Here is a 12,862-nt window from a genome sequence, read left to right as displayed (position 1 = left end):
AAGAGATTTTAAAGACAAATTTAAGTGGGAAAAATTGAACTAGAGTCTAGGCACACACATGTGGCAACACAACTACAAAAAACTGCAAGGAAGTTAGAGTCAACATAGTGCTTCCGTTGTGAAGGAGAAAACAAGTTAACGACCAGAATGTGAAAGGACTTGTGCATTTTTAGTGCGTGCATGCATGCATGTTGGCATGCATTATGACACTCAAGTAGAGGCCAGAGAACAACTTGAGGAAGTCTGTTTCTTACTTCTACCACGTGGTACCTGGAGATTACACTCAAGCTGTCAGGTTCGGCGGTAAGTGACTTTAGCCTCTGAGCAATCTCACAGTTTAAAATTCTATTTTTTCTTTTTTTAAGCCTGGGTACTGATTAGAAGGGTATTTATTTTAGAACAATTCATTCAGGCACAGAATTGTTTATATGTCTTTCAGAATTTGTTTTACTCAATAATTCTTTTTCAACAAAAGTTTCCAGTACATGATCCAAAACTTAAATGAAGGGGATACACTGAAAAGTATCTCTTTCGACTAAACACTGAGTTCCACTCTCCAGAGGCAACCACTGGCACCATTTTTCCTTTAGAGCTTTTCTAGAGATTACGCGATAACATGTTATAACAAAGTCATTTTTAATGCAAAGCTATGAAGATTACATACCTCTTCAAAAAGACATAATGCTGCCTCATAGAGTGAACATAAGCCTTCAGATGTTCTAGTTGGTTCTCTCCACTGGCTCCGATCAGCAGACGAACCCTGTAATTAAACATTGCAGGGTACGATATGGAAAGGAAGCAGACATAAATGTTAAAAAGCAATACTCTACAAAAATCTATTTGAAAAGCTGTTTATAAGTTTAGGTGTATTGTTACCAAATCCTAATATTAGGCCATGAAACCAACTAAAAGTGTTACCAAAACCTATTGAGTCAAATGATCAATTAAGCACCAATCCCTAACTGCCTCATTAAATAGTGAGAAAGCCTTATAAATAAAACACAGGATTTGTCTTCAGAACAAATGCAGAATCTTGAAGATAGCAGTCTACTTTTCAGTGGTATCCTTGACTAAGAAGGATATTTGACAGAGTATGTGACCTTGGGGAGGAGGAGGAGTGATTTCTGACTAGGTACACCTGCTATTTGTCCAGGAATGACAGGACAAGTAGACAAAAATTAGAAAGCCAGCAATAAAGTTAATCTGTTACATTTTACAGCTACTATAAGAGAGTCATTTGTGGGAAAAGTTTAACAATTTAACAGATGCAGGTTAAAAATTATATAATGCAGTCAGAAAAAAATATGAGTTTCAAAGATAGATTCAAAGATATAAGAATTGCTTAACACAGTACGTGGCCCAGGAGTCTGTGTTATATTATGATAGTCAATAGATGTATAAATCCAGGCTAACACAGTTGCTTTACACCTTCAAGATTAAGGTAAATAATATCTTACTTCACAGATTAACATGACAATTGAAAAAGAATATGCAAAGCACCTGATAGAAAACAGGCACTAAAATTAGTTTACTTCCTCCTTACTCCAAGTAGTGAGGAGCAGTGAATCAAAGAAGCTGAAAGGCATAGAGTAAAATATTATTAAATAAAGAACAAAAGAACAAAACACATTATATACAAAGTCATATATATATATACACACACACACACACACACACACACACACACACACACACACACAAAATAACGATTCCTTGAGCTTATAGAGCCAATTTAAGTATCAAATCAGTTTGTGAATATATAAGCAAACTTATGCCCAGCAGGTATTAGATCCTGCAGTAATCCCAAGCACAGGGTGCAAGGGTAAGGAGATGAGGCAATGAAACTCAACAATGTTCTTAGATCACAGATCTTCTAGCTGCCTCTCTCCCCCATACATCAAGCCAAGCTCTCCTGCAGCCTAGTTCCAGGTCCCTGGCAGTCCTATGCCACCGATTTGCAGCTTTAAGCAAGACTAACTAACCCCTACACATATATACACACCTATATATGCAAGATAAATTTATGGTGCCACACAGTACCTGACCTTACAGACTAAGCCAGACTAAATCATGTGGTGTATAAGTTTTTATAAGTTTCTAATTGGTAACACTCCTTACCAATTAGAAACTTATAAAAGTTAGAAACCCATGTTGTGTGGGTTCAAAGCATATTCTCATTCTCATTTTCTCTTTCATTCTCATTCTCTCCTCTCTCTCTCCTCTCTCCTCTCTCTCTCCCTCTCTCCCTCTCTCCCTCTCTCCCTCTCTCCCTCTCTCCCTCTCTCCCTCTCTCCCTCTCTCTCTCTCTCTCTCTCTCTCTCTCTCTCTCTCTCTCTCTCTCTCCCCCCCAATCCTCTATTCCCCCTCCCAATTCTGAAGGGAAATTTTGTGTCAGCTTCCTTCCTGAACCTGCTCTATCTGACGTGCATGTCTATTATAACAAATAGACATTGTAAAGAACAGTCTAAAGGCCTAGGGTACTCCTTTCCTTCTAAGGGAAAGGTGAAGAGGTCTCTTACTAATTTTGTTCTAGAAGGAAGTACACCATGGCAAGTATATAATTATATAGTCATGGTGTCTAATAATACCTTTTCCCCTCTTTGGTAACAAAAGCAATACAAAATGCACAGCTTATAAGAAGAATTGAGTGACTTTTCACAGGAATATTAAGATGAGCAGATGAACAGTATTTCAGATTTGAAAGGAGCAAACTCTTAAAGTATGAAAAATACAATGAGAAAAACAGATTTCCAAGTAAGAGGTGCAATAGTGACTAAGAAAACACATAGAGCTTAAGTGCTTCCCACAGCTGTTACCTGAAGACTTTTGTATTTAGATTACAACCTAAAGCTCTAGGTTTTAACCACAATTTAAGATTATAGACCTATGTCAATACTCTGTATTCCAACAAAGCACTACATATTTTTATTTTTATTTAGCATTTAGGTTCAAATTTTCATAGATTCTGTCATCTAAAATCTTTAAGTACTTATCTGTAACATTACTTTTTAAATGAAAATTTTTTTAAAAGAAAATTAATGATAAAGAGATGCAATATTTACAGTTCAGTTTACAAATACAAAACATACAGTAGATGAAAAGTTAAATGTTTCTGATTTGAATGTGACTGTTTTAATGAAATATTTTATTAATCAAAAGCTTTGCATTTTACTTGGTGGAGGGAAAGGTTTAGAATATGTATAATATAACAAGTAGCATTTTTAGTGAATTTTAAATATATTCGTTAGGTTATATTGGCCAATAAAGGAAACATGAACCTCTTTCTCTCTCTCTCCTCTCTCTCTCTCTCTCTCTCTCTCTCTCTCCCCCTCTCTCTCCCATCCTTCCCTCCCCCTCCTTCCCTCTCACACACACAAAAAGGCACCTATATATCACTGTGAATTCAAGGCCAGCCTGGTCTATACAGAGAATTCCAGGACAGCCAGAGATATACAGTGAGACCATTTCAAACACACACACACACACACACCAAAAAGCAAAAACAAACAATAAAAACCTGATCAACTTAACCTAACTGTAGTTAGACCTAACTAAGTCAGTTTATAAGCATTTGAGCCTTAACACTTTAAAATTCAAATTTTATTCTTGGATTTCAAAGTTATTACATTCAGTCTTGCATATTCTTAAAATTTATCACACATATCTTTATTCTTTAATATGATATCCAAGGTTATGGTGGTGAAGGGATTCACTTCTATGGACAACAAACTCTTCACACTTTTACTTAGCTCATTACTTCTCTTTATCCAGGTCTCTGCTCAGAGGTCACAACTCAAAAGTCCCTCCCTGACCACATTAACTAAAACAGCATACCTTTTCCCTCTCAACCTACCATTCTCTCTTTTCCTCTTAAAATGTCTCACCTGAAATTATGAATTTTTTCATGACTTATTTACTTTTATTTTATATGTACAGGTATTTTGCCTGCAAGTATGTCTGTGCACCATGTGCATGCAGTGCCTGTAGAGACCAGAAGAGGGTGCTGGATCTCACGGAACTAAAGGTACAGATGGTTGTTAGCCACTATGTGGGTGCTGGGACCTGAACCTAGGTCCTCTGCAAGAGCAACAAACTCCTAACTGCTGGGCCATCTCTCCAGCCCCTAAATTTATGTGTTTCTTTCCTGATAAGCCTAGCAAGACATGAACTTTGTAGGAGCAGAAACTATTTCTGAGGCTGTACCCTCAGGTCCTAGAATAATATTTGACACACAGTACATAATTTTTAAAAACTGGAAAAGGCCTGGAATGGTGGTGCACACTTATAATTGCAGTACTTGGGAGACAAAGGCAGAAGGATCAGGAATTCAGGGACAGTCACAGTCACAGCAAGTTCAAGGCCAGACTGCAAAAAAAAATGTAAAGGATGAAATTGGAGATGCTATCAAAAAATTGCCATACTCACTAGCCTAGGCCTCTCATTTTACACCTGAACTTACTAAACACAAGGAAGTTAGGTAAATTCTCCAAATCCACTAAAATAAGCTAACATTTAAACTATAAACTTGGCTTCTGACCCAGGGGCCTTCACTGTAGAAATTCTCCTATCCCTATAGATCAAAATGTGCAAGTTTCTCCCCACAGAGCATAAAAAATATTTAACCAACTTAACATAGCAAAAGAACACCCAAATCATTTACAAGAGCCACAAACTCATTAAAAGCTTTGGTTGACTAGCCAGCAATTTGTCAAAGTTGATACTTGGGGTACATACCAATGAACGCCTCATCTGCATTAATATAGCCATAAAGCAGTCAAAGCTGATCATTCCTTCCTGGCTTGATAGTAGTTTGTTTTTCTCCATAGTATGTACAACTGCTGAAGCCCCCAAAGCCATTTCTATCCACTCAAGAAGATATCTCAAAGAGCCTCTCTGAGCTGCTAAGCCAAGCAGCAACTCAGAAGCTAATCTACGACCTAAAGTATCTGCCCCAGAATTGGGAATAGTTACTCCTTTAAGAAATGTTGTGACTTGTGATAAGCAGTCCAAGCCCATAGGAGGAATCTTGCTTTCGTTTGCTAAAGACAAGGGAGGCAAAGAGCTCACAACTTCAATTGCAGTATGAATAACGTCGTTGCAGAGACTGAGACCAGGTCCCGACACAGGCATCATCCAACTCTGTCTCAGAAGTGCAAATAATAAACTTAGACCGGTTCGGACACCCATTTCTATAAGTGCATCAGTGCTCGACCGGGGCCGTTCGCTGACAGAATGGACGTCTGCTGAACCAGAGCTGCTCTCCGGAGAATGCTGCTGCTGCTTCACTTTGCCTTTGTCGTGGTACTTGTTAGAAAGTGCGTAGAAGACACGCTGCAGTACAAGCAATCGCTTCCGTAGCGCCCCAGCAAATGGAGAATCTGAACAGACCATCTTTGCAAGAGCCAGCTGGCTGCTAAGAAGGGCATCCAAATAATGGTCCTGCTCATCACTTGAAAGAGACTCACGTTCAAAGTCGGGCAACTGTGGTCCTTTGAGGCATAAAACCTGTTGAGGCAAAGGTACTACTTCCTTATTGCTGACCAGTTTAGAATACAAAACAGTAACTCCCTCTCTTGTAGCAATAGATTCACTGTCCTCTGTGATCCAGGAGCTGTTGAGATGTTCAAGCCATTTCAGTTTCACTGGTGGAACCATAGTCGCCATGTTGATTTAGTCTTCAGCCATTAGTTCTACAAAAGGAAAGGAGACAGTCAAAAACTAGCACAGATGATGCTTAAAACGTTTCTGAAATTCCATTTTTATATTACATTTAATGACTTCAAAATTGGTGAAATGTAAATGAAGCCTGTGGTGGTTTGAAAGAAAATGGCCCCCAAAGGAGTAAAACTATTAGGAGGTGTGGCCTTGTTGGATTAGGTATGGTTTTGTTGGAGGAAGTGTGTCACTGCGGAGGCAAGCTTTGAGGTCTCATATATGCTAAAGCCACACCCAGTGTTTCAGTTCACTTCCAAGTCAAGATGTAAGAATTCTCAGCAACTTCTCCAGCACGTCTGCCTGCACACTACTATACTCCCAGCCACCATGCTCCCTGCCATGATGATAACAGACTGGGAAACTGTAAGCTGCCACCTCAATTAAACATTGTCCTTATAAGAGTTGCCATGGTCATGGTGTCCCTTCATAACAATAGAAACCCTAACCAAGCATAAGTTTAGCTCATGGCCTATGCCAATGTTGTATCTTACCTTTGATAAATGCACCATGGTTTCATAAGACATTAAATTAGATGGAAATGGATAAAGGTCTGTGGAACTTAAAATTGCAAAACTTTAAAAAGTTAGTTTAGAAAATGGTATTTCATTCTTTCTTTTTAAAAATAGAGCTGAGGGGTATGTTCAGTGGCAGAACGCTTGTCTACTATAATGTGAAGCCCCACATTTGATCCTAAGTGTAGAAGGAAAAAAGGGGTTTCTTTAAAAAAATAAAAAATAAAAAAATTTATTTATTATCTATACAGAAGAGGGTGGCAGATATCATTACAGGTGGTTGTGAGCTACCATGTGGGTGCTGGGAATTGAGCTCAGGACCTCTGAAGAGCAGTCGGTGCTCTTAACCTCTGAGCCATCTCTCCAGCCCCAAAAAAGGGTTTCATAAACATGACAAAATTTTATATGATGATAAACCAGACCAGTGGTGGCACACGCCTTTAATCCCAGCGCTCAAGAAGATAGGAGATCTCTGTGTTTTTTAGACCAGCTTGGTCTACAGAGTGAGTTCCAGGACAGCTGAGCAAGTTCCAGGACAACCAGGGCTACACAGTGAAACCCTGTGTTTAAAAAAAAGAAAAGAAAAGATCAGATAGATAGATAGATAAAGTAGAATATTATTTTAAGGTGTGTTACTTTTATGTATGATGCATTTGTTTAACCCTGTGAAGCTTTGTTACTGTGCCTATGTAAAACACCCGATGGTCTAATAAAGAACTGAACAGCCAATGGCAAGGCAGGAGAAAGGATAGGTGGGGCTGGCAGGAAAGAATATACAGAAGAAATCAGAGAGAAGGAAGAACTAGCCAGAGAAGGAGGAGGACATCAGGGGCCAGCCACTTAGCTACACAGCAAGCCACAGAATAAGAGTAAGATTTATAGAAGTAAGAGAACAGGAAAAGCCCAGAGGCAAAAGGTAGATGGGATAATTTAAGTTAAGGAAAGCCAGAAAGAAACCAAAACAAGCTAAGGCCAGGCATTCATAATTAAGAATAAGCCTCCCTGTGTGATTTACTTGGGAGCTGGGTGGCGGGCCCCCCAGAAAGAGCAGAAATAAACAACTACAATAGACACAGACAGATAGATGGTGACAAAAAGAAACACAAGAAGAATTTTCTTATGTTATATACCTCTTTTCATTCTTAAATTTGTTTCAAGAAAAGGAAAAGCAATTTCAAAAACTAAATCTGACATCACACAAAAGTGAGAGAAGTTGGGTATGGCAGTGCATCCTTCAGTACCAGCACTTAGGAGTCAGAGAAAGGTGGGTCTCTGTGACTTTGAGAACAGACTATCTATATAGAATTTCAGGCTAGCCAGAGCTACACAGTGAGACCCTGTCTTGGGGGGGGGGTGAGAGGATTTAAATATATCTCTAAGTTCTGAAACCCAGTACTACTTCACTGCCCCAAATCCCCCCCTGGAAAAATGAACTCTAAATGCAGTCTATACATGTTCCCACTCTACCAAGGCATTTTTTTTTAAGAGAAGTGTGCCAGCACCTGCCACTGCTTCCTCCCCTAGAACCCTCACTTTAAGGTGATGATCCCTCTTTGTTGCCCATTAGATCAGTTTACCTACTAAACTCCCAAGTAACAAGTTCTCCTCCAATTCAGTCTCCAACTCAGTACAAACCCAGACCTCTGTTTATATGCTGAAAGCCTCAAAGGGCTAATCTGATGTTCAACAACTAACTCCTTACAATCAGAAATTAAAGATCCACATGCCTTTAATCCCAGCACTCGGGAGGCAGCGGCAGGTGGATCTCTGTGAGTTCAAGGCCAGCCTGGTCTACAGAGCGAGTTCCAGGACAGGCTCCAAAGCTACACAGAGAAACCCTGTCTCAGGGAGAGGAAAAAAAAAACAAAAACAAAAAAAAAAAACTTTCACTCAATTTTAACTCCTTAGCATGCAACCTAAATCATCACCAGTGTTTGCTAAATTAGTAATTGCAATTACTTCCCTCATTTAAATCATTTAAGTAACCAAAAGGGTTGTTACTGTCAGTTTCTCTAAACCTTAAGCATTTAGTGGTTAGGAACTATCCCCCCCACCCTTCCACGGAACTGAGGACTGAACCCAGGGCCTTGCACTTGCCTGAGCTAAATCCCCAACCTCCAGGAACTATTTCTTACCTCAACAAAAGTATAAAACATTTTGCCACCAGACTTTGAGAGGGAGGTATAATTCCAAATGCAAAACCAAGGAAGAGGTCACAAACAGCCGGACATAGTGACATGGACCTGTAATCCCAGCACTGAGGAGACAGAAGCAGGGGAACCATATGTTTGAGGCCACCCTGGACTACACAGTACCTTCCAGACCAGCCTAAATTAGGTAAAGAGACCTTGCATAAAAAAAGGAGATCTGAGCCAGGCGGTGGTGGCGCATGCCTTTAATCCCAGTACTCAGGAGGCAGAGGTAGGTGGATCTGCAGCCTGGTCTACCCAGTGAGTTCCAGGACAACTGGGGCTATGCAGAGAAACTCTGTCTCAAAAAAATAAGGTTAAATTAAATTAAAAAATAAATGAATGAGTTGGTTGATAAAATCTATATGACAGAGAATTTAAAAAAACTCAGAAGCGGGACTCTCTCAAGAAGCTTGCACCCATCTTGACTTTACATAGCCTTTCATTGGCATCTCTCTCTCTCTCCCCCTTAATGCTGTGCTTCTTAACAAATTCTAAGTTTATTTCAGAAAGAATAAAAGATTAGAAGTTTTTCAACAACTTACTATAGAAAACAAAATCCTATGGAAAAAGTAGCCAAGACCTGATCTCTTCCCCTGGCTCTCCTTTCAGGGCTACAGCTGTGATTTTTGATTCCTGGAAAGAGTCCCTTTGTATTTAATTTGCATATGCTGTTCTCTCTACTTAAGAACCTGCCTTCACCAAGTCAATATCTAGTGCAAGATCTCAGTTTAAACAGCCCAATACCACAAACTTACTACTCTGTACTAAGTAAGCCAACTTAATCATAAGTTAACTATCACTTCCTCAGGGAAACTATCATTGACCACACCCACACGAGATCAAGTCCATCTTTTAAAACACACAGCAGCCACTACTTTACCTCTGTAACACCTTTCACAGTTTGCAACTGCATACTATTTGTGTAGTTACCTGTTTAATGTGTATTTACAACAAGTGAGAAGTATTCTGTTTAGTTTTTGTCCCTGGTTCCTGACAGTTTCTAAGACCCTAGAAATTTCATAAGTGATATTTTGATTTTTTGATATTCACAATCAAGCCTCTTTCTAACATATCTGAACTTATGCTCAGTTGACTGGGATAATAACACTTAGGTGAGCTCTATTCTGAAGGAAATGGGCCTCAGAGAAACCAAACAAGTGACTGAAGGATTAGAGCTTTCATGCCTACCTCCAGACTTTTGGTGAGTGAAAGGGAGACTGCTACCGAGTAGACACTAGAAACTATTAAATCCTAGAAACTGTTAAACAAAACTGTAGAACAAGAGATAGATTTGTACTGAACATCTGCATAAGTTTTACAGACCAAACCGTATTGGAGGACCCATGCTCAAGTTTTCTATCTACAAACTAAAACTAACATTATCTCATCTACTAAGAAAGCAGGGGAGACAAACAGCCCAATCTCCAAGAACCAGTCTTGGGCACATGACAGAAACCCTTTGCTTTATCCTACACATACAAAGCAGATTTAAAGAACCAATCTACTTTGTTCTTTATTTCTGCTTGCTTCAGCCCTTTTTTGTCCATAAAGCTAATCTCCTCTGCTCAGTTCACTGGAACACTCATTCTAGTACAGAATGAGATGTTGCCTGATTCAGGAATTACATATAAAAGCCAATTAAATCTATAACTTAGTTTACTCTAAATTTTTTCTTTTGACAGAATTATTGATGTTTAACTGCACAAAATCAACACTTAATGTTTGCAATTACCACCATTTAAAAGGAAATGCACAGAAAGGGAAAAGACTTGATGCATTTGCTGCAAATTGTTTTGCTACAACATCAGTAAGAACTAGTCAACAAAGCAAGAAGCCAATGTGCTTATTCAGCACATAAAGAACTATAGACAACTATAGACAAAAGAAAATCAAACCAATGGGGTTTTATTCTAGAACCACTAATTCACAATCCTGATGAACCAGCTAAATCCTGGAAAACTGCTGTTATTTTTTTTATATAGTCATGATTTATCCTACTAAAAGTCCATTTGTCTTTTTTTCCCTTTCTAATCCAATGCACAGATCCAAATATAATTATGTAACTTATCAAATCTACCAACAAAAAGTAGAATTGGAGAAACCACCAAAAGACTAGAGGTTTAAAAAAAAAAAAAACAAATAGTACTATCAATATTTTCCTGAAACCAAAATAAAGGAAAAAGGGGGGTGGGGCTAAAAGACTTGAGCTGAGGATTCCTACAAGTGAGTCTTTAAATGGTTCTTCCAGGTGAATTTGCCCAATTCTGAAGCTTTCTCACCCTCTCTAGGTGAACAAAGCACTGACAGTTGTTAACATTTATTGAGCACTTTCTACATGGCAGGGACTACTACTGGATCATGAAGATGACTCTATTAACAAATAGGTGCCCAGAATACCCCTATTGCCAGTACAGGAAACAGAAACACAGTGGGGTTAAACAGTCTGCCACAGTCACATGTCAACAACTAACAGGTAGAGCAAGAATTCAAAGACAGCAGCCTGACACCTGACCTCTCAAGCACTAAGTCACACTGCTTCTTACCATCCTAGTGGTAGTAGTGGTAGTTTCACAGGTTCTACATCATTCTAAATTTTTTAATTAAAAACCTCAAATGTCAATTCAGCTCATTCTAAAAGGTCTATTGCTACAAGTTAATATAATTTACCACATCAGGTGACTCACAACTTACTGTAACTCCAAATCCAAGAAATGTGATTTTAGCCCCTGAAAGCACTAACACTCATGAGCACAAACCCACATACAGAATTACAAATTATAGAAATAAATATTTAAAAATAAATAAAACCTTTTTTTAAAAAAAAGAAATGGGTGTAAGTTGCAGTGTATGCATACAGTAGCATACTACTCAATAACTTCTAAAAAATGAGTTGGTAAAGGCCAGGTGGTGGTAGTGCAAACATTTAATCCCAGCACTCGGGAGGTAGAGGCAGGTGGATCTCTGTAAGTTTGAGGCCAGCCTGGTCTACAGAGCCCAGTCACAACCCAGAGCCCAGGACAACCAGAGAAACCCTGTCTCAAAAAAACACAAAAAAGGTAAGAGTTGATAAAAAAAAAAAAAGAACATTGTAATAGCATTATGCTGAGTGAAGTAAACAGGACATCAAAGATAAACTTTGGGAAGTAGAGCCAGGAACATCACAAAGTTGAGGACAACCTGGGCTAAATAACAAAATCTGTCTCAAAAAAGTAAAAAGACAACATAATTAACTTTCCATTTATATGTGTGTGTTGTATATTATATATGTTGTTATATATTATGTATAATTATATGTCTAATATATATTAATATGTAATATATATTAAATATATATTAATATATTAATTTATATTAAATATATATTAAATTCTAGACAATGTAAAAACCAATGTGATAAAAAGTAGACCACTGCTTACCATTGCCTAGGGAACAGGTAAAGAAAGTTAATAGCAAAGGGTACAGTGAAATTTTTGAGGAATAAAATGGGCAGAGAGTGATAGTTAAATTACTTTAAATACTCGCAAACCTTACCAAATAGATGGTAAATTTTACTATATGTTGTTTGCTTTAGAAGTAACCAAAAAAAAAAAAAAAACAAAGGAAAAAAACCAATGACTTAGAGGCCCTTGCCTCTTGTCTGTCTGAGGCTGCTAGTCCCAAAGTTCCCTCTCTGGCCAGCATCTCTACAGAACGGCAGTCTTACAATTCAAAATACCTAGTAACATTGCCAAGTCACTGTTTCTTATCTCCATTTTACTATATTCAAAATTAGCCTCACCACCTCTTCCAACTTCTCCACCTCCCAACACTTCCCTACACTCCTTTCCTACACTGTTATAAAAACAGATCCTTTGGGCACACCACTCTTAGGGTAACCCAGGGTCAAAATCAGAGTCTTCTTTAACTTCTTTCCTTTTTATATGGCTTGGCAACCTCTTACACATACTCACTGGTCCAGCCATGCATCACCTTTTGTAACCTGCTCTGGAAAGTACAAGTCCTAATATAGTCTATTTCTGCCAGATTAATCTAAAGCTCATTTCTAACAATCAACTATATCACTGCCTAGCTTAAAGACAAAGTGAAAGCTCTCTTTCCTACCAAGCCATTATTAAGTCTGTTCAAAAACAGGCTAGTTCCCATAACTCCAGTTCAATTAACTGTCCCCCTAATCTATTCTTTTATTTATTTAATTTTGTATGTATGAGTGTTTTGACTGCATGGCCTGGTGCATGGAGGCCAGAAGAGAATGTCAGATCCCCTGGAACTGGATTTAGAGGGATTCCGAGTCACCATGTAGGTGCTGGAAAACAAACCCAGGTCCTCTGCAAGACCAACAAGTGCTCTTAACTACTAAGCCATCTCTCCAGCCCTTTGCCCTAATCTTTAACAAACCAAATGCTCCATTTCTGTACCTTTGTTCATACTACTCTTTATGATTAA

The 12,862-nt window shown here is 38.5% G+C and overlaps 1 protein-coding gene across 22 annotated transcripts in view; it reads right to left on the bottom strand.

The window, feature by feature from the left end:
* Herc1 (HECT and RLD domain containing E3 ubiquitin protein ligase family member 1) overlaps window positions 1-12,862 on the bottom strand; it is a 163,870-nt gene that overhangs the window by 132,119 nt on the left and 18,889 nt on the right. For all 22 annotated transcript variants that reach the window (XM_076576547.1, XM_076576558.1, XM_076576562.1 and 19 more), the window contains exons 2-3: window positions 4,735-5,690; window positions 665-760 (exon numbers count right to left, since the gene is read on the bottom strand). In XM_076576547.1, the coding sequence (XP_076432662.1) occupies window positions 665-760; window positions 4,735-5,664 (1,026 nt within the window). In that variant the 5' untranslated portion in view covers window positions 5,665-5,690. The remainder of the gene's footprint in view (window positions 1-664; window positions 761-4,734; window positions 5,691-12,862) is intronic.

This window comes from Peromyscus maniculatus, chromosome 7, assembly GCF_049852395.1.
Source record: "Peromyscus maniculatus bairdii isolate BWxNUB_F1_BW_parent chromosome 7, HU_Pman_BW_mat_3.1, whole genome shotgun sequence".
Lineage (NCBI taxonomy): Eukaryota > Metazoa > Chordata > Mammalia > Rodentia > Cricetidae > Peromyscus > Peromyscus maniculatus.
Note: the sequence above shows the minus strand (reverse complement) of the source record. Positions and strands in the feature narration are given on the sequence as shown.